This window comes from Hyperolius riggenbachi, chromosome 7 (assembly GCF_040937935.1).
Source record: "Hyperolius riggenbachi isolate aHypRig1 chromosome 7, aHypRig1.pri, whole genome shotgun sequence".
NCBI classification, from domain to species: Eukaryota; Metazoa; Chordata; class Amphibia; order Anura; family Hyperoliidae; genus Hyperolius; species Hyperolius riggenbachi.
This window is the reverse complement of record NC_090652.1, coordinates 227422435-227445611: the sequence shown is the minus strand read 5'-3', so window position 1 is coordinate 227445611 and position 23177 is coordinate 227422435. Positions and strand designations below refer to the sequence as shown.

The window sequence follows — 23177 nt, the reverse complement described above, 5'->3', positions numbered from 1 at the left end:
CGTTTATCTTGTACTGACATGTATGCCCGCAGTGCGTTTATCTTGTACTGACATGTTTGCCCGCAGTGCATTTATCTTGTACTGACATGTTTGCCCGCAGTGCATTTATCTTGTACTGACATGTTTGCCCGCATTGCGTTTATCTTGTACTGACATGTTTGCCCGCAGTGCATTTATCTTGTACTGACATGTTTTCCCGCAGTGCGTTTATCTTGTACTGACATGTTTGCCCGCAGTGCGTTTATCTTGTACTGACATGTATGCCCGCAGTGCGTTTATCTTGTACTGACATGTATGCCCGCAGTGCGTTTATCTTGTACTGACATGTTTGCCCGCAGTGCATTTATCTTGTACTGACATGTTTGCCCGCAATGTGTTTATTTTGTGCTGAAATGTTGCCCGCAATGCATTTATTTTGTGCTAAAATGTTGCCCATTGCGTTTATTTTGTGGTGTCTGGGGTAACTGTTGCTGCATTTATTATTTAATAGTTGGCTGTGTTTGCTGCTTTGGGGTTATGGCATACTATTGAATAGCATCACACAGTTTCTGCACACCTATGATGTGAATCCACGTTTGACCACATCACGGCGTAAACACTGCTTTCTTATGCCTCGCTGTTGCATCATTACGTTAGCTCCGCCCATAGAATGGCATGGCCACGCCCCATTTTTCGCGCGCGCTGCAGACACCATTTTTCGGAGCCTCCTATTTTTCGCTCCGCGCGCCGCAGCCTCCCCCCCCCCCCCCATTTCCCCCCGTCCCAGGTTGAGCCTACAAAAATCTGGTCACTCTACCCACATAGCATTTTTTTCTGGTGACTGCTCCCCAACATAGCGTTTTTTTTCTGGTGACTGCTCCCCACATAGCATTTATTTTCTGGTGACTGCTCCCCACATAGCGTTTTTTTTCTGGTGACTGCTCCCCACATAGCATTTATTTTCTGGTGACTGCTCCCCACATAGCATTTTTTTTCTGATGACTGCTCCCCACATAGCGTTTTTTTTCTGATGACTGCTCCCCACATAGCGTTTATTTTCTGGTGACTGCTCCCCACATAGCGTTTATTTTCTGGTGACTGTCCCCACATAACGATTATTTTCTGGTGACTGTCCCCACATAGCGTTTATTTTCTGGTGACTGCTCCCCACATAGCATTTATTTTCTGGTGACTGCTCCCCACATAGCGTTTATTTTCTGGTGACCGCTCCCCACATAGCATTTATTTTCTGGTGACTGCTCCCCACATAGCGTTTTTTTTTTCTGGTGACCGCTCCCCACATAGCGTTTTTTTTTCTGGTGACCGCTCCCCACATAGCATTTATTTTCTGGTGACCGCTTCCCACATAGCATTTATTTTCTGGTGACCGCTCCCCACATAGCATTTATTTTCTGGTGACTGCTCCCCACCTAACGTTTATTTTCTGGTGACTGCCCCCACATAACTATTATTTTCTGGTGACTGCCCCCACATAGCGTTTTTTTTCTGGTGACTGCCCCCACATAACGATTATTTTCTGGTGACTACCCCCACATAACTATTATTTTCTGGTGACTGTCCCCACATAGCGTTTATTTTCTGGTGACTGTCCCCACATAACGATTATTTTCTGGTGACTGTCCCCACATTGCGTTTATTTTCTGGTGACTGCTCCCCACATAACGATTATTTCTGGTGACTGCCCCCACATAACGATTATTTTCTGGTGACTGCCACTACATAACGATTATTTTCTGGTGACTACCCCCACATAACTATTATTTTCTGGTGACTGCCCCCACATAACGATTATTTTCTGGTGACTGACCCCACATAACGATTATTTTCTGGTGACTGCCCCCACATAGCGATTATTTTCTGGTGACTGCTCCCACATAACGATTATTTTCTGGTGACTGCCCCCGCATAGCGATTATTTTCTGGTGACTGCTCCCACTTAGCGATTATTTTCTGGTAAATGCCCCCACATTGCGTTTATTTTCTGGTGAATGCTCCCACATTGCGTTTATATTCTGGTGAATGCCCTCACATTGCGTTTATTTTCTGGTGAATGCCCCCACATTGCGTTTATTTTCTGGTGAATTCCCCCACATTGCGTTTATTTTCTGGTGAAAGCTCCCACATTGTGTTTATTTTCTGGTGAAAGCTCCCACATTGCGATTATTTTCTGGTGAATGCTCCCACATTGCGATTATTTTCTGATGAATGCTGTGCACATAACGATTATTTTCTGGTGAATGCTGCGCACAACGATTTTCTGGTGAATGCTGCGCACATAACAATTATTATCTGGTGAATGCTGCGCACATAACGATTATTTTCTGGTGAATGCTGCGCACATAATAATAATTATCGGGTGAATGCTGCGCACATAACGATTATTTTCCTTCAGATTGGCATCTTGCTACTAATTGCCCTATTTCCTCTGGGTGCTGCGTATGTCTGCAAATTGAACGTGGTACTCATGCTGCTGGAAAGCGGAATTGATATAGCCATGCCATGCACAGCTATAGGGATTCGGATATGTGTGTGCGTCGGGTGTTGCGAGGGGGGGGGGGGCTGTTGTTGCCGGGAGGGGCCCACATCCAGATTCCGCATCGGGGCCCAGAGGTTTCTAGCTACGCCACTGTCCGCAACCATACTCAAGCTGCATGCGAGACAGTGGAAACGGGTCCTTAGGGCTTGTTCACACTAAGGGTGTTTTTGCCCATTTTTCAAGCGCAGGCGATTATCAAAATTGTCATAAAAACGCTTGTGCAATGATTGCCTATGAGAGAGTTCACATCTGAGCAGTTCGTTTCCGATCCACTCAGCAAAGCGGTGCCTGTACCTTTTTTGAGGCGATTCTGCCTCAATGGAAAGTATAGGGAAATCGCAAAGCGCTTACAAAATCGCTTTGTGCAGAGATTGCATTCGTGTTTTTAACCTCCCTGGCGTTCTGATAAATAGCCGCACGGCTGCGCATGGTTTTTCAAACTTAATTTTTTTTTAATCATGTAGCTAGACTAGCGCTAGCTACATGATACCCCCTCCAGCGGAATCCCACCCTTCCGATCTCCGCCGGCGATGATGGCCGTCAGGAAATCCCGCTCTGAACGGGATCTCCGTCAGGGCTTCCCCGTCCCCATAGCGACGACCGGAATGACGTCATCGACGTCAACAACGTCGTGACGTCATAGGGAGTCCCTGATTGGCCAGGCAGCGTACGGGGTCTGGGGGGGAGCTCGTTACGCGGCGGATAGCGGCGCATCGGCGGCGAATGTCTACAACACGCAGCAAGCAAAGTGCTTGCTGCGTGTTTTTTTTAAAAAAATTATTAAAATCGGCCTACCAGGGCCTGAGCGGCACCCTCCGGCGTCGCAGGACGAGCTCAGCTCGTCCAGAGACGCTAAGGAGGTTAAGAATAAATACATTGTATTTATTCTTTTCCGGGTCAAAGAGTTCACTTTCTGACTTTAGTAAGGGAGTGAATTAAAAAAACGCTCTGGAAAAACTCTTAGAAAAGCGCTTTTAACAAAAACGCACTGCCCACCCAAGCGCCAAGAATCACAAAAAAAATTGCGTCAAAGAACTCCCAACAGGAACGTGATCGAAACGCAATGTGAACAAGGCCTTAGGGCTGGAACCCACAAGAGCGTTTTTTTGAGCATTTTGGCAGCGCTGCGATACGCTAGCGTTTTGCCAAAACGCTCAGCTGATGTTAATGGATGGGGCAACTTCCACAGGAGCGTTTGCGTTTCCCAGAAACGCAAACGCAGGACCTGCAGCATTTTGGGAGCGTTAGCGCTTCAATGTAAAGTATTGAAACGCTAGCAGAAACGCTTAGCAAAACCTAAACTGAGCGGTTTTGCTAGCGTTTTGCGGTTCAGCACACTGTAACAAAATTAAAAATAATTCACAGGATCAATCAGGATAAAAACGCGAAACGCAAAACGCTACACAACCGCTGAGCAAAAAAATACACTGTTACAAAAAGCGACCGAAAACGCGCATGAATCCGCTTGCAAACCGCTCAGACAAAATGCTAGTGGTTGCGTTTTGCGTTTGCGGATTTCAGTGGGTTCCAGGCCTTAGGGTCGCCACAATCATGTATACATTACAGATAAAAATTGTAAGCTATTAGACTGCTGAAGCTTTTCAAAACAGAAATGTGCCTTCTTAAAACAGAAGGTATTTGTGATTATTCAGGATGAAGTTAGTATATGAGGTCTCCCACAATGCATCACTGCTGAATATGTAAATTGTCTCTTTGTTGTCCCTGAAAGCCTAAACACACCTCCAGAACCGCTGGAATGCACCCAAAGTTAACCTCAATGCTGCTATTTTAATGAGCACCTATGGCGACACCCAAACATCCGCTGCTAGCGGGTGCCCAAATTGCCTGCTTCAGGCCCAATAAAGCTGGAATAACTCTACAGGTCATGGCTCTGCCATGTATCTACAACTCCAAGAGAAAGGACATGCTTTTGTGGATAGTGAGGTGAAGATTTTGGACAGGGCAGCATACTGAATCACAAGAGGGGTGAAAGAGACCCTCAGCGGGCAACATGCCTTATATGTGTGTACAAGGGTTAAAAGGAACAGTCGCGAAAATCTTAAAATTTAAAAACACATACAAATAAGAATCACAGTTCTTCCAGAGTAAAATGAGCCATAAATTACTTTTCTCCTATGTTGCTGTCACTTACAGCAGGAAGAAGAAATCTGACATTACCAACAGGTTTTGGGCTAGTCCATCTCTTCATGAGGGATTCTCAGCATGGCCTTTATTCTTAATAAAGACACTCCCTGAAAAAGATTTATACAAAGATGCTGGACAGCCTTCCTGCTCACCGTACACTTCTTTGGCAGTAGGACAGAGCAACTGCCATTTACTAAGTGCTTTTAAAAATAAAGAAAACCCTAAGAACCCCGCCATAATAAGATGGGCTTGTCCAAAATCTGTTGGTAACGTCAGATTTCTACTACTTACTGTAAGTGACGGCAACATAAGAGAAAAGTAATTTATGGCTCATTTTACTCTGGAAGAAATGTAATTCTTATTTGTATATGATTACATGTATTTTAAAATTTTAAGATTTTTGCGACAGAATTCCTTTAAGTGATAGCTACCTAGAAAGAAAGTAATTTACAGTGCATTTTAATCTAGGACAAACTTACATTTTTTATATATGTACACAAATGTAATTTACATTTTAGGCAGAAGCCCAGGACTGAACAATAGTACATCACTATTTTCCGCTTCATATTACCTGGTGGCAGAGTGCGCCGACAGGGTAATATGCATAGCGCTGCCCCCCACTCAATGACGCACTCCCCAGAAAGTACGTCACTCAATTACCGTCGCTCTGCGCTGCTACCGTAATCCCTTGTGCACCTTTACCACATTGCCATAGACTTTCAGAATTTGCGGCAGGCTTGCGTCGATCTCACTACTTGCTTCGCAACGCATTGCGTCACAATAGTTGAGATGCGACGCAGAAAGTGTGAAAGTAGCCTCACAGTTTTCAGTCATACTTCCCCTTTTAAGTTTGACATTTTAAAACGAGCCAAAAGGATATGATGCAACTATAATAGTATACTTGTAGCAGGCTTGTGAAATCATGATTGGCCTGTTATGACTATGGCAACAGTCATGAACTGCCTCTAATGCATTGTAACAGTATTACCACATCCTCTAATTATGATCTCAGTGGAATTTCTTCCTAATCTTAATTTGTTTTAACACAAGCTTGCCAGTTAGGAGCTATTTAGCACAGTCATGACTACATCCAGACAAAGCACGCTGCATCTCACACAGGCTGATAAGGGACTCCGCTGTGGAGTTTAGCTGTCTACGATCTGAGTTCCCTCCTGGAAAATATGAATAATGTTATATATAAAAGTCAGGTTTATATGCTGGTAGCTAAAGGACAGGCGGCTCAGTCACCAGGGACACCCTGACAGAGAGGCCCAGCTGTCTCTATCACTACATACCAAGCATAGCTCAGTGCCCAGCCTCTACTCATTTACCTTATTAGTCCAAACAGACTTCAAACTGGTGGGGGCTAAAAGCCCACCAACTGACCAATACTACCCAAAGAACTACATAAAAGCTAAAGGCTACATAAACAGGCCTGCTGTTTCAAGCCAGGCTCACAGCATATCCTGTACAACCATACCTAACCACACTACAGAAAATAGAAAAATAACATTTTCTCTCTTTTGCACAATACATTTTTAAGCTTTTGTTCTGTGCCCAGCTCAGCTGCCGTTACATGTAGTGGAAAAATATTTGCAGCGTACCACAGGCCATACACACCTTCTGTTTATGCAACATTTTAGGCAAAATTCGGCTTTTAGCATTTTAGCCCCTTACACACTCCTAGGAGTTCTGGTTCACCATGATCTTGCTGGGTACTCTGGGTGTTTCAAGTCCTACCCCATGGAGTCACATCAATCCATGCCATGCACTGATGAGGATCAACCAATCCAAAACAGGCTGTATGCATGTTGGATTATTGTGGCTCTGTAATATTAACAAGCTGACATATCATTGCATTCCAGCGGATCTGGAGGTGTGTTTAGCTATCATGGACAACAAACAACAAAGGAATGATTTGCATATTCAGCAGTGATGCATTGTGGGAGACTTCAAATGATCACTCCAACCTGAATACCTGAATTCAGAGGGCAAAATTCTGCTTTACATGGTATTTTAGTAAGAATGCTTTTTGATCTGTTTCAGATCCTTACACACTCCTGGGAATTCTGCTTCACCATGAGCTTGGTGGGTAATCTATAACACAGGCCATAAAATCACTGTACTAACCAGGCAGAATAGTGAATTTTACAACTTCTATACGTATTAATACATACATATTAATTTGCCAATAACTTTATCACTGCTTATCACAACATAAAGATCTATATCTTGTTTTTTTTCACCAGCAATTAGGTTTCCTTTGGGTGGTACGTTTTGTTAAGAATTAATTTATTCTAAATGCATTTTAAAGGGAATATTAAAAAAAATAGAAAAAAAATCATTATTTCTCAGTTCTCAGCCATTCTAGTTTTAAAATAAAATGTGCTACTGTGGAGAATGTCCCGGTTATTACAACGTTTAAAATATGTCCCTAGTACAATGTATGGCAACAATATTTGATTTGTAAATAAAGGTGTATTTTTTCAGTTTTGCGTCCGTCACTAGTTACAAGCCCTTATTTTCAAAACTATATATATATATCCTCATGACATACATATTAGTGTTGAGAATGCCAGATAACCGGTATTGTTTAAAAGGAAATACATATGGCAACCTCCATATCCCTCTCACTTTAGTTTTGTCCTTTAAATACAGTTCTCAGGGAGCTGTATATATAAACACGGATTATAGAACAGTACTCCATATTAATAATCCTATCTATCACAAGTACATGATGTATAAGCTACAAAAGAAATTGGATGTGACATAGGATCACATGCCTGAGACAACCCAATCAAGAGACTTAACCAGTAAGGCCTGTTACACATCAGAAACGTGCAGGAGAACGGCTCCTGCAGGCGTTGCGGCGTGTCGTCGGGAAACTCCGGTGCGACGCTGAGTAGCGGCGGTAGTAGTTAATTAACCCGAAGGGGAACCGGCGATTCCCGACGATAAAATGCGCCGGGATGCGTCGTATCGCAACGTATCGAAACGCAGCGTCGGGTGTGAAAGGTAAAAGGAAAGTCTATGGACTTTCCTTTTACCTTGGTTAACGCAAAGTATAGACCGTGGGTTAAAACGGGCTCTGGTGTGAAAGAGCCCTAATTAAATGTTCATTTGCTCACATGATTGTACATGGTTAGCAATATAACACTCCCATCAAAAGTATATGTCCAACCTCAAAATACACAAAATGGCTGAGTGGTCAAAATCTGCCACAGCTATTGTCAGTGGTTAATGCCGCCCACATTTTTTTGTCGCAGCATTTTTTTGGCAATCTGTGGGGCTTTTTTCCTCCACTGGTTACAAACCTAAGACTCAACCACTGGAAGGTGAAAGTGCTATTCACATAACCACCATTACCTCATTTTATAGTGCTAATGCTGTTTCTGTGTCTCCCTGTTAGGCCTGGTGCACACCAAAAACCGCTAGCAGATCCGCAAAATGCTAGCAGATTTTGAAACGCTTTTTCTTCTTTTTCTGTAGCGTTTCAGCTAGCGTTTTGCGGTTTTGTGTAGCGGTTTTGGTGTAGTAGATTTCCTGTATTGTTACAGTAAAGCTGTTACTGAACAGCTACTGTAACAAAAAACGCCTGGCAAACCGCTCTGAAGTGCCGTTTTTCAGAGCGGTTTGCGTTTTTCCTATACTTAACATTGAGGCAGAAACGCATCCGCAATCCAAAATCTGCTGCAGCCCGGGAGTATGCGTTTCTGCAAAACGCCTCCCGCTCTGGTGTGCACCAGCCCATTGAAATACATTACCCTAGCGGATCCGCACCCGCAGGAGGATCGCAAACCGCAGCGGAAACGCTCTGGTGTGCACTAGGCCTTATAAATGATTCAATTGCCTGTTTGGCCCTGATGTTAAGTGGAGGAATAGAGCTTACAGATGCATACATATGAAGGTACACTAAGAGGAAGCATGCAGAGAATGGCTAATTGCCTATAATGTATTGTGTTTAATGGTTGTTATTCCTCTCTGCACACTTGAATAAGTGAAGGCGGTGAAGGTTTCTTGCTGCATAAAAGGCATACCTCCCAACTTTTTAAGATAAGAAAGAGAGACCCTTAAGCCACGCCCCTGACACACCTCTAACCACGGCCCGCCACACCCTAGTCAAGCATACCACAAAGATTTCATAAGAATAATATACTGTTTTGCAATTCAAACCGCCCTTTCTATCCTGGTTCATTTTCCTTCATATTAACATTTGAAGATAAGAAATATATCAATTCAAAGGATGGGAATAAAGTTTAGAGTCAATTAAACACATTTTTCAGTAGATAAAATACTTATAATTGCATAGATCTGTACATCAGTCCTGAAAGAGGTACAAATGATGAAGAAAGCAGGACAGAGGAATGTAGTTCCCAAAGAGGGACTGTCCCTACAAAAGAGGGACAGTTGGGAGCTATGATTAATGATGTGCTGCACACAATACTCCAACTTTCTCTGACTTGCTTTGTCTGTTTGTTCTCAAAACCAAACTACACAGAAAGCCATTTTCAGCAGTTTAATATGGCTTTAGGCCCAGAAACAAAAGCCATTGAAAAGTACAGACTCTATATTAGACACAGGTAGCTATTTCACACACTAATGATTTCTCCTACTTTCCAGCATGTGTACATTTGCAAATACAATACTGTAATATAGCAGTCACAGTCCTACACTGCTCTTCATTCAAACAATGCCATGTAGTGGGTGGGACTATGTGTGCAGCAAACAGCAGACCCTGCATCTGCTTGAAGCTGGGAATGTGTTGGGATTTTCAGGTTTCTGCATACTGTTAATCAGAGCAATGGCCTCAGCCTGGAGTTGCTGATTAAAATACAACCTTCGCTACAAAAGCATAAATGGAAAAATTGCACTGTGTAACTAAAACAAAAGGAGAAAAAGGTTAAAAAAGAGAGAGAAAGAACTTGTCCAGTCGAGGAGAGGTAAAAAAGCAGTTTTCTTTGATTTATTATGTGGACTGTCTTATCGAGTTCTGGGGGGTGGAGCTACACCCATAGGTATGCTGCAATGTTTGTCCAGGAAATTGGAATTGACCTGGTTTGCTGCGTTCCCGCTATGCTCTTCGTTATCTATCAGATGCAGAGTTGGCAGGAATGTTGCTGTCACCCAATCACAGCTCTTGGTATTACAGGAAGTATCCTTGTTCTTACTAAGCTAATTATGATCCTGTTGAGCTTGTTGGCTTGCATGCAGATAATTTCTGCCTGAACTCGCTCTAAGCTGATTATTGTCCTGGTAAATTTAATTTACAAGTGTTTGCTGTTTGGTTGCTGCTCACATAAAAGTCTTTTCCTGTTTGAGTTCCACGCCTGTAATTTTTGCCAGTTCCTAATGCTAAGCTGCTGGGTGTGATTCAGGCTGATTATTTGTTATGACTTCTGCTTGACCATTGGCTATGTATTGGATTGCTGCCTGACTTGACCTCTGCTATTACGACTACGTTTCTATCTCATCCCTGGTTTGACAGTCATGTGACCTCTGGTCATGCCCCCTGGCCTTATTCCTGGACTCTGTCTGGCTTTCAGGTTCTCCATTGGTTTCCTCAGCCTCAGATTCTATATCGTGCACACACAAATCCTGAGGCAACCGAAGTTGGTTAGATACTTTTAATCCCCCGATCAAGCGGGGGCTTGACGTTAGCAGAAGAGCATGGTGGGGATTGGAGATGGGGAAATAGGATCTGAAGGGAAAGCGATGATTGCCTTGAAAACGTACATTGTGCTGCCTACGTGACACATGCAAGGATTGTTTTATTACTATGGCCTGATACTTGAGCCTTTATTGGGAAACAACAAAACCTCTTGAAGGAAGTTAAGTCTTGTTCCCCTTTGCAGCCAATCAAGCTCTCAGTGCGTGAAATCTTCTTACTTTTTTATGGAAGAGGCCTACAATAAACCAATACATTTTTCCCGAATGCATTTAGAAAAAATAATTCCAAAGTGGGTATAAATGTTGTGGGTAGGATTGTCAGAATAGAGTGCGTACGAGAGGAATCGGTGTGAGAGACTTGGGCACAGGATACAGCCGCTATGGCTGATCCTGCTGCTGCACAAGTCCCGGCCGTGATAAATACTATTACCCCTCCAGGCAGCCATGGATGGAGGGGAATTATAGTGTTTTATAAGTAACTTCAGCTCTGTCTTCTGACGGCACTGAAGTTATTCACTGTGCGTCGCTATAGCTGTAATTCCTATTACGGCCTATGGTGGTGCCAGCTGCGCCCACGTCTCCTGCACTGGATTGGAAGTGTTAAGAGTAAAGTCCATAGCATAATTTGTACACTCAGATGTATTGCTCTGTTGAGGCAATAGTGATATTCCCTCTACAGCAATCAAACCAAAAATATTTGATGCCTGACTTTTAAAAGAGTGGATCTTCCTATACAAAAGTTTACAGTATACCTTTGACTGTACATGTAAGCAAGAGGAGCCATCCAAAGCTCTCAGTCCTACTCCATTGCCAAAATAAAATGATTAGGAATGGAGATTTGCCTGTAAAATTAAATGGTTAAGGCCAAGCAATCATGTTCAATTTCCTGTTTTGTCACTTTTGTGCAGTGTAGTGAGGGCGGTTTCACTCAGCGTTTTGAAGGCGATTGCTCTGTGATTCTCATTCGATTGAATTGGAATCACAAGTGCAAATCACGCTGAATCGCGAGACTTTGCCCCGGCAAAGCGTGTCCGGGTCTGTGATCACAGGCAAGCGCAATTGTGAACCAGCCCTAAGGGGTAAAAACTGAAAACTAAGCTGTTTGGAAATGACTATTTTTATCTGTTTGATTTTGTCAGCATTACAGGAAAATTAGTTGAAGACCATTCTATCACTTGAGAAGGCTATTGGCTTTGGAACACCTATAGTAATACTGAAAACGCACTGCCACAGATAAAACATGAACAGTTAAAATGGCCATACACTTATAAAATGCCACCAGATTCAACCATCAGATAGATCCCTGTCAGGTCAAATCTGATCAGAGGGATTTAATCCTTCCACACACTAGGCATAGATTTTTAATAGATTTCAGCATGAAATCTATTAAAAATTTATCGAACCACAGCGTTGCACTACAGGCTGTCGATCGGCTGACGCTCCTGATCCAGCAGGTTGAGCTATTTAGGACGAAAATCGATTGGGTCAGCAGGATGAGGCAGGAGAAGCTATCTAATAGACAACCTTATCTGCTGAGGCAGGTATGAGATATTTCGAACAAAAATCGATCGATTTGGCAGGTTGAGCTATTTTGGATGAAAATCGATTGGGTCAGCAGGTTGAGCTATTTAGGACAAAAATCGATTGGGTCAGACGGTTAAGATATTTCACACAAAAATCGATTGCGTCGGCAGGTTGAGCTATTTAGGACGAAAATCGATCCGGTCAGCAGGATGAGGCCTGAGCAACTATCTAATAGACAACCTTATCTGGTAAGGCAGGTATGTGGTCTAAACAATGAGAAAGAAGAATATTCCCAGGACAAGGAGAAGCCTTCTGATAACTGCACTCCTAGGCAAGAGATTCCATTGTACTTCACACAATATACAGCCTTCCTGCTGTCCAACCATTTGTCATCAAACCTCTGAAGATGTGGTAAGACCACAAAATGGCTGGAAGGTAGGGGGGACATTGCTCCTGGTTTGGATCTGTGAAAGTTTTTGTTTGTTCACTGCTAATATGTGCAATAAAATAATTACATCAGTCCCTTATCTGCCTGAAACTTGTGCGGTTGGGCAGGCCTCGGAAGTAGGGCAATAAACGTCACATTGTTGGCAAGCATATTTAACCTCCCTGGCGGTAATCCCGAGCTAATCTCGGGCTAGCCGAGCTAATCTCGGGCTAGCCGGGAGCTCAATGCATAGTAATGGAGCCCAGCTGGCATTTTTACTCACCTCTCAGGGGATCCAGATGCAGGCAGCCATTCTACTTCCTCTCCAGGGAGGCTCTGAATCACTCTGATAAGATCGACGTCAGTGATCTCACTACAGAGTTACAGCGCCACCCGGAGGACAGAGGGAAAATTGCAGCGCTGGGTTCCAGGGAGGTATGTGCAGAGGCTGCTGCAGGCATTCTGGCAGCATGATTTTTTTCCTTGTTTTAGGGTCTGAAAAGTTTGTTAAAGACCCTAAAATCCAGAGATAATCATACCGCCAGGGAGGTTAATGTGCCATTGAGATGGCCTGGGTGCTAAAAATGGTGCTCGGTTCACTTTAAGGTCTCTTGCATACAGCAAATCTCAAATACAATTTGTGATTCCGATTTGCAATTCCGATTTTCCCAAATCCAATTTGCGATTCCGATTTGCAATTCCGATTTTCCCTGGATGCTACCAACACAAGAACAAAAACGCAGCATGCAGTACTGATTAAAAATCGCAAATCGGATGTAAAATCACATCAAAATTGCAAATTGGAATCGCATGTAGTGTGCAAGAGGCCTAACTCCCATCTTGAATGCTGGGCTCAGCTGTTTGACTCAGTATGTGTTAAAGCCAATAATGGGGTTACAGCCCTGGTGATTGTATGCTTAAAGAGACACTGAAGCAAACAAAAAAATTATGATATAATGAATTGGTTGTGTAGTACGGATATTTACTAGAACATTAGTAGCAAAGAAAATATTCTCATATTCTTATTTCCAGTTATACAGTGGTTTTTATAACACTGCATCATTCTCTGTAGTCTCAATATTTTCAGTTTACACGCTACTCAGCATTCTAAATGATTTTACAGAGCAGACCAGTGAACTATTGACCTGTCCTCTGCAGAAAAAAATAAAATACAGTGACTGACAGTTGAGATAACAAGCTTCAGAAAACAGAGCTCTCTGCCACTTTGAAAGTCATGGAGCTCAATGGCTCTTTTGCATAGATAAAAACTGGAGTTTCTTAACTCTTCCTGTACTGGAAACAATATTACACTTATGTCTCTGCTCCTAATACTTTATTTCTTAGCTAAACTACACATACAAATTATATAATATTTTTTTTTCATTTCAGTGTCTCTTTAAGAACAAATTTATAAGTGGGAACTTTTCTCAAAATGATGATACTTCAGCCAATGCGAGGGCTGGCTAGCAATGGTGACCCGGATAATCCTCTTTTTGGCATTCGGATTCAAAGCCAGACACATCAGAGCAGTTGTGGATATTTATATTATCACCTGGTAACTAAACCAGACTTATGACACACATAGGGTTTACCGCTGGGAGACACATTTGCCATCTGCCCTGACCCGGAGTTGGCTATTTTAGATTGTGCCTCAACAGCAAGCGTTCTCTGCAGGCCGTTTTAATACCAAGGGCTTCTACGCTAGATTACAGTGTGATCTTTTCTGCAACTATAAATATATATGCCCTATGAAGGTGGGGGAAGAACTTTCTACCATGGGAAACACTGGGGGATGAGAGAATAATTCTCAGCAGCTGATTAATTCTCTGGACTCTGGCCAGTGGCATAACTGTCAATGTTTCGGGGCTGCGTGTAGCAACTTATAATAGAATCCTTACTAATGCAAATAAATGCAATCCACAGCAGATGTTAAAGTGGACCTGAACTCTTGCACAGGACAGACGGAAAACACAGAGAAATGCACCCTGTATGTATTTAGAGAGTTTAGCCTGTCAAATTCCCCCTCATTGGTGACTTTGCACAAGTTGTAATTTGATCCCTTAGATGTGTCAGCTGGCTGCCACAGCAGAGAGCTAATTGGTAAACACAGGATCTTAACAATATGTCTGCTTCCATGAAAGCAGGAAGAAGACACACTGCAGATTTATTGTAGGATTTGTAGCAGCTGTAACAAAGAAATGTTTGTCTTTAAAGGTTATTATGCTGTTGCGTATCTTTTAGAGCAGAGAGGAAGTTCTGAGTTTAGATCCGCTTTAACAAATAACCGATTTTAGCAATGGATTCCTAGGTCTAGCTCTGTGTTGTACAGGCAGGCAGTGTGTGAGGCAGTGTGTTTCCTAGGCAATGTGTTATGACGTGTTGCTATGCTGTGCACAGCAGTCCCCTTCAACTACAAGTGTCAACAACACACCTAGACAGAATGTTTAACTGCCAGGCTGCATGACCTCACAACAGTGTGAGCGAGCAGCAGCGAAATGCATGATGTCTGTGCTTTCCAAAATTCAACACAGAGAAAGCTGGAATTCACTTTGACTAGTGTCAGACTAGGAGGTGGGAAAGCTGAGAAATCCACCTGCTGGCCAAGCAGCAGAAACCCTATGTTATCACTCCCTATAGAAACCTGCAGCAAGCCTTCACTGTGAGCAGCACCACATGATTACTGCTGCTTGGGCAGCAAGTGGATTTCCTCAGCTTTTCCACTTCCTAGTCCGACACTGACTTTGACATATTACTACAGAGATGACAGGGCCCATATAAAGAAGTAGTTGATGTCTATGCCCAGTGCTTTTAAATAGAATGCTCAATAAATAGTGCCTAACAGTCCATTTATCTGTAAGACTGGCCTTCCTCTTAACAAAAGCCCCAACATTAATATTAATCTGCAACACCTCTCCCCCAATAACCCTAGCTCGACTCTCACTAAGATACCTGAATTACCTCACTAGCAGATGTATAACACTAACCTTCACCTTCACCTTTTCACCATCTGACTCAATAAGTAACCTTGAAGAGTGCTTATTGGCCTTCTAATCCAAGCATCTGAGTAAACCTACTGCTCCCAGGTTAATACCCCCTACTTGGGAAGACGATGCTCTATGGACCGTGTTCCTGATGCGCTGTGCTGGGGACAGCTGCAGGGGTGGGAAGTAGTAATATGGGGGCGGGGCAAGCTGTGGTCTTCAATGATGAGGAGAGATGGGCGCAAGACAGAGTTGCACATGGAGCTTTAGCAATGTTACTAAGAAGATAGGAGGCTGGGGCAAGAAGAACAAATGTTCTGGCTAAGCAAGTTTTGATTTTAAATTTAAGCAATGCCCTCCACTCCCCACATGCACGCGCGAGCACGCACACACGCGAGCACGCACACACGCGCGCACACACGCACACACACACACACACACACACACACACACACACACACACACACACACACACACACACACACACACACACACACACACACACACACACACACACACTCAGAAGACTCATTACTGCAAACATATATGCGCCAAGTAAACAAAGTGCTTACTTCTTTGTCATTTTAAACTACTCTTCACAGTAACCTAGCACAAACCTAACCCAAAGATTCTGAATAAGACTACAGTATAATCTCATTCTAGTGAACTCTAAGGGGCCAGGAAACTGATTTACTATATCACAAGTTTACTACATCAGAAATTGTCCTAGAAATGGCCCAGCATGCCCTGGTACATTATCTGCTGCAAATGACCAACTCTGTCCTCCGGGACTCCTCCCACTGGAGATACAGTACAAGCACTGGCACATTTGGTGGACTACAAGGTTAAGTATACCTTAGGGCTGCATAACCAGACTGGACAAATTGCTGTACAGTATCCAGGGCTCCTTAAAAATTTCAGCCGTCACTGAATAGAGACAGCCACTCGTTTCCTGTGAGTGGCTCCGAAAACTCTGCAGGCGAGACTTTCAGCGTGTGTCCTGCAGAACTTTTCCTAGTGGTTTTGGGTCACCCTAAGCTGCTTAGTTACTCAGCAAAACTTTCTGCTCACACTTGGGCCAATCATGAAGCCTCTCTTCAAAATGCACCAATCATGATAAGCCACTAGCATCTGTATTGCGAGTGGCTCTGATAACTCAGCAGGTGGGACTTAGCACTCTCGTCTCCACTTTCCTTAGTTTTGCATCGCGGCAGCCCACTCTGATCTGCACTACAAGTGAAAGTAGCCTGTACTGCGCTCCACATGCTACCAGGAGCTTTATCACTAATAAGGGAAGAGATACCCGGGAGTACGTGCAATCCCGTGGGAGGTCAGTGACAATACTTTTATCAGTGATTGCAACACGAAAATGGTAAAGCTGCATCCTCTTTTGTTTATGTGCACATTATTCCTCATTTTCCCCAGACTGTTTATTTGTACCGTACTGTATACCCAGCGCCGGTGCCATTCTTCTTGTCTTACAAATGTTATCAGGCATCAGCTCGCTTGGAGCCGGCCTGTAGAGAGCAGCAGACCATGGGTTTCACACTGCATGCACCCCACACTTTTTTACTACGGTATATCCAGAGTCAGCGTCATATAAGGGCAAAAACATGTTTACTATAACAAGTTTTATTACATCTGGGTTTCCTTTACCCGAAGTTAAAATTGTCTTATAATGGAGATTGGCCGATACCTGGAGAGGTGGTGTATCAGTGGTGTTACCGATATTCTACTGTTGCCTATTTCAACCCATTTTCACACTAACCTCCCCTGCATCTGTGCCTATCACTAAACTACCTGAGTGCACCTAACACTCATTTATCCCCATTTGCACCTAACAAGTGGATGAATTAGTCGCAATCATGCTACTCCACTGTCCCTACCACTATTTTATCCACTGATGAGTTCTGCTACATCTTATGTGGGGTACATACAATGCATTTTCCTGTCCGATCGCCCGGTAATCTGACAGGATGTTGTATCATGTCCAAACTGCTCCCGATCGATAACAGGATGGAGTATTCGATAATAACTTCCCAAAATCGATCTCGTTATCGGTCAGGAGCAAATTGGACATGTCAAATAATCGACAGATCATGTCAGTCGGATGGATTATTTAATCGTCTGTACCCAGCATTAGCAGAACTCTGTAGTGCATAAAATAGCCTCTATGATGCTTTGCTCTGTCGCTACAAAGTTCTGCTACAGAGTAGCGAAACTTCTCCGCCGCCATCTTCGCATATGCTTCCGGCACCCAAATTTACGGCTGTAGCCACTAATTCAAAATTTTAACATACACACCTATGGCAGCTCCCATTTCTCGAGGCAGTTATTGCCCCCAAATTACTGTGTACCTAGTAACATGTAAACTGTTTTGAAAACATGTTTCTTGCTGCCAATGCATCTTTTTTTTTACTAAAACATACACCAGAAAGACTCAGGTCAGTGGAGGGCTAATGTGATTCCATTATAGGGGCAGAAGGCTTAGGGCATCTCCCAGCATGACAGCAGCACCAGGTGACACAACAGCTGAAAGAGCCTTGTCACAGTCTGGGGTTGGCCATGTGACAACAAAACAGGAGCTCTCCTGGGACTGTCTTTCTTGCTTTTGTCCTTTAACCCTGCATGTACCTCTGGAGTATTCAAATTCTTCCCCTGAGATAAACGGAATGCTTTCACTTACATTCTATACATTTACTAGCAAACATTTTTTCAGCTTCATTATTTCAGGTTTTGGGGGTGTTTTGTGTATGCAGACAAAACGCTGTCATTCCACTAGTTTGAAACAGAAACCAGGAAGTAAGGGTCAGAGTTTGCTGCCAGCCAGTGGATTAGCCGTGGTATTAAAAATGAATGAGAAACACAACTGTACTCCAAACACAGCACAATTTGGCCTTACTTTCAGCTGTGGAAATACTTAGCTAGCTCCAAATTGCAATGGAAAGGTGTTTCTAAAACACAATGGACCTGATCAAATTCACTTTTTCTCCTAAGTTTTCTCCTAGGAGATAATTTCTCATCTTCTGTTTAAAACAATGTTTTAGCACTTTGCAATTTAAAAGGTACCAAAAGGTAGGTGAAAAAAATACAGTCAAAATAGTATTTTCTTGCTTGCTGGTGGCATAAAAGACATTTTATCGATAAGGTGTGAACACATCACCTAGGAGAATAAAAGAAAAAGTGAATTGAATAAGGACACATTAGTTCCAAAAGATTGGGGCAGCACTAAGCTATATTCATGGAATCGACCTTAGAAGAATCCACTGCGTAAGAGAGGCCCAGGTAATCAGTAATTACCCACAATCAGTGGTCACCATGGAAACCAGTGATCACCCAGGAAATGAGTGGTCACCCAGGCAATCAGTGATCACCCAGGTAATCAGTGGTCACCCAGGTAATCAGTAGTCACCCAGGCAATAAGTGGTCACCCAGGTAATCAGTGGTCACCCAGGCGATAAGTGGTCACCCAGGTAATCATTGATCCTCCAGGCAATAAGTGGTCACCTAGGCAATGAGGGGTCACCCAGGCAATCCGGGGTCAACCAGGAAAAGAGTGGTGGTCACCCAGGAAATGAGGGTTCATCCAGGCAATGAGGGGGCATCCAGGCAATGAGGGGTCACCCAGGCAATAAGGGGTCACCTAGGCAATCAGTGGTCAACCAGGAAATGAGGGGTCACCCAGGCAATGAGTGGTCACCCAGGAAAATAGCGTTCACCCAGGCAATAAGTGGTCACCCAGGCAATCAGTGGTCACCCAGGAAATGAGTGGTCACCCAGACAATAAGGGGTCACCTAGGCAATCAGTGGTCACCTAAGAAATGAGTGGTCACCAAGGCAATCAGTGGTCACCCAGGAAATGAGTGGTCACCCAGACAATAAGGGGTCACCTAGGCAATCAGTGGTCACCCAGGAAATGAGTGGTCGCCCAGGCAATTAGTGGTCACCCAGGAAATGAGTGGTCTCCCAGTTAATCAGTGGTCACCCAGGGAATGAGTGGGCGCCCAGACAATAAGGGGTCACCTAGGCAATCAGTGGTCACCCAGGAAATGAGTGGTCACCCAGTTAATCAGTGGTCACCCAGGGAATGAGTGGTCACCCAAAAAATGCGTGATTACCCAGGCAATGAGTGGTCAGCAATGAGAGCAGCTGCTATGATCCCCCCTCACCCACACTCATTCCTGAGCTGGCAGTGATAAGTGGGATGCACATAGAGAAGCACTGTCACAAATGTCTTTATAGCTCTGCATAGCAGCCATACATTACATAGCACTGCCATGATTTCCAGCCACATCACAAACATCATAGCATATAATGTAGATCCTGGCCTCTCTGCATGTAGTACATGTACCGCAGGAGGCTCTTCAGCTGAGTTCAGGCTGTACTCAGACTTGTCACAGTTAATTCATTACAGTAATAAAGTATGTTTTAGTTAATGAAAGTACAAGGGGCTGTTTGGAGAGCATTCATAGGCATTAATGGAGCAGTCCAAACAAATACAGAGACAGCATATGCATACAGGGGTATATGACATGATGTTACCCATAGCAGGGAGTATTTATTAAAACCCTCATAAGGTGCTCATTAACGGTACCATTTTTTCATAATATGTGATCCTTCAATGTGATTTGCATGATTGAATTGTACACAAAACTGTGCAGTGTGTGGCAAAAATCGATACAGAACAATTCTATGGTTGATTGGAACAGAAATCGTAATCGATGCGAATGTTGGATTTACGATCGAGTCATACGTAAGAAAATGCCGTAATCCCATTTAAGGGGACAATCGATAATTACTACCTATTACTAATAATAATTTTGCATCGAAACATCGCATCTGATGAAAAAATTGTACCGTTAATGGGCACCTATAAAAGGACATGTGCTGCTTACAATATATAGGGATAAGGATGTAGGTGACAGAAATCACATGCACTGCTCTCACCTCTCGTGCGATCTGGTTCAAGGCATGGTCCTCAGCAGACAGCCTCTCCCTATTGGGGTGCCTTTTCCTCCCAGGGCCCTGAGTGCCCATCTCTGTGCTGGTAGCGGTGAGATAAGGAGGGCCAGATCACCTCTATATCCACATGGAGTCTTCTGTAGGAAAACCCCCAACAAGGGGTGCAGTCCACCTTAATTGTAGCAGCAAATGAGAGGGTCCTGCTCTCCTCTAGCGTGCTCTATCCAGGGCAATGCCCCTTTATCAGAATGGCCTCCCTCTGATCCCTGCTGAACGCTGCTTGCCTTGGCTATCAGGATGAAGCATTCCTGGCTTCTTTCTTCAGCTGGTAGTGACAATGTGCCTCCCCTTATCTCCAGCATACAGTGGATGCGCAGCTGGTATGTGTGTGCCTATGGCCCTGCTGCTGTCCTTGTCACAGTGTGTCCTCTGCTGATCCTGTCCCTGCTGATGCTGATTATTGTTCGCTGAGCTCTAGAGGCAGATGCCTGCCTGTCATGTCCCCTGATTACACGCGATGTAAGCCCACTCTTGCTATTGTATCTCTCACTATGCTACAGTTTCCAGCATTCAGATTGCAATAGGAAATGGGTCAGATGTTCTTCCTCTCTGCAGGGTAGTCCCCCCCCTCTTCTCCCTCCTCTTTCTCTCACCTCCCCATCGCTCGTCTCCCCCCAACTACTGCAGCCCGCATCAGAGGGGATGGGAGAAGAAGAGTGCAGGACAAAGTGCATAGCTTTCACCTCAGAGAATAGCATAGTTTCCCATTATGACTCAGGGATAATACTATCTGGATTGTTATATGCTCAGACAGTCCTTTTCATCACGAAATTCCCACAGACATTAAAGAGAAACTCTGGACTTGTAGTAAATTCCTCACCCTCATATACATGTCTGACCCCCTCTGAGCTATATCTGATTTTGGCAGAGTTTATTTGGTCACTAAGTTTTACCCATTTTCCCCTATTGTTCGCTATTACCCAGAGAAAAATTAGCTTAAATGTGGCCCAAGGCAGATTTGGCTAATTTTGATAGTCTTTCTGATAAGTAAGGGTGAGAATTGGATCATAGATGGTGGCAGCTGGGCCCCTCTTGACAACCACACGTCCCCAGGCATTTGCCTAGGTTGCCTTGAGGATGATCCTTTACAGATACCTAAATGTATCTATCCCCTGCAAAGTGAACCTGAACTGGCAAGGGAACAAAATAGATACTGTAGATATTTAGGTAGAGGGAAGTCTCTGGCTAGTGTACAGTTTCGGCCCACTTTGTATTTAAAGTGGACCCAAACTAAAAATACAAGATTTCAGAAATAAAATCTATTTTCTAAATTATAATAATAAATAGCAGCCTTTTTTCAGCTGCATGATGACAAATATAAAATATTTTACATTTATTGGAGAAACCCCTCCTTTCCTTTCATATTGCCGGCAAATAATCCGGCAAACTGGTGGAGTAGGTGGTGTCTGGGCAAAGGAGGAATTGCTAATGGCTGCCACCTGTATAACCCTAGTCAGAGCAGGGACAAGGTCCTCCAGCACCCAAGGCTGAGACACCAAAGTGCGCCCCTCCACCCCTCCCACCCCAGCTGTCACTCACTGATTGCTGTTAGACTAAGAGGGCCACAGGGCCCACAACCTCCCCCACACCTTAATATCTAGTTATCTGGCTTGCAGTCACTGCTATGTATCCCCTTTTCTTATTTCTTTCTGCTTCATACACAATTAGGAATGACAGATGAATGAATTGTGCGCCCCTCCTACACTGCGCCCTGAGGCTGGAGCCTCTCCAGCCTATGCCTCGGCCCGGCCCTGACCCTAGTTATGCAAAGAGGAGGGTGAAAAGCATGCACTGAAATGCTCATAGACTTAAAGGAGTGTTTATTTATCTTTGTATGTGTCAGAGTGGTGCAACTAAATATTTTGAATTAAAAAAATGTTTGGTTTGGGTCCGCTTTAAGTGCCTGACTGTCTATAGTATACAGTATGCTGTTTTTGCATTCATATCATCCCGTTTACTCAAGCTTGATATGGAGATTGTGTTATTCCTACCTCTCTCTGCTCCCAAAGCTGTATTTACCATAAATTTAGAAAACACCTCAATAACATCTATTGCTGAGGGCTCGTTTCCACTAGTGCGGTGTGCGTCTGCGAGACGCAAGCCGTCACTGAGCGGGTGGGCGGGATCGCAGGCGAATCCCATGAGCCGTGCCATGCACGGCTATGGGATTCGCAGCCTCCGCAGCGAATTATGCGGCCAGTACCGGCCGAATCGCTACCCCAAGCGATTCGCCAGCGGCGCCAGTCTCCCCTATGGCAGAGTTTCCCCGTGGGATTCATGTGCGGGGAAACTCTGTGGAATCGCGGCGGTTTCCGCGATAGTGGAAACGGGCCCTAACAGGGCTGGACTTCTGGAAAGGCCACAGAGGCCAGGGCCTTGGGCGGCTGCAGCCCAAAGGGCACCTGGACATGAAAGGGGGGCTGCTACATATGAAAAAGGAGGCTGAAAATGGGGAGCAATACATGAAAAACAGAAAGGGAGCTTTTCATGAAACAAATGTGTGCTGTACATGAATAATACACATGGAAGAGGGGGTTGCACTTGAAATGGGAGGGGCACTGCTGCACAAGATAGAAAGGGGAGCCACAGCATACTTGTCCTAGGGGCACAAAAATATACAGTAAATCCGGCCTTGACTGCTAATGAGAGGCTTCCCTGATCTTCCTACACCCTTTGCTTCCTATGCTGGGACCCTTTTTAAAATATTCTGAGCCACACTCCCCTCTGTGTATGTGCGCAGCTGCACTGTGCAGGTGCAAAGTATGGCAGTAACATTGGGCACAGCTTTTTCCTCCATGCATAAGCGGCTCCTTGCTATTGCGCAGGCACAAACCCTACTGTGCTCGTACATGGAAGAGAGCAAGAAGAACAAGAG

At 44.1% G+C, this 23177-nt stretch overlaps 1 protein-coding gene across 23 annotated transcripts in view; it reads right to left on the bottom strand.

Moving 5' to 3' along the window:
• Positions 1-20867, bottom strand: part of LRRFIP1 (LRR binding FLII interacting protein 1) — a 217465-nt gene extending 196598 nt beyond the window's left edge. For 12 of the 23 annotated variants that reach the window (XM_068245344.1, XM_068245357.1, XM_068245354.1 and 9 more), the window contains exon 1: positions 20228-20864. In XM_068245344.1, the coding sequence (XP_068101445.1) occupies positions 20228-20317 (90 nt within the window). In that variant the 5' untranslated portion in view covers positions 20318-20864. Of the gene's footprint in view, positions 1-20227 lie in introns of all 23 variants that reach the window. The other 11 variants (XM_068245340.1, XM_068245353.1, XM_068245351.1 and 8 more) reach the window with 4 other exon arrangements.
• Positions 20868-23177: the final 2310 nt, after the last annotated feature.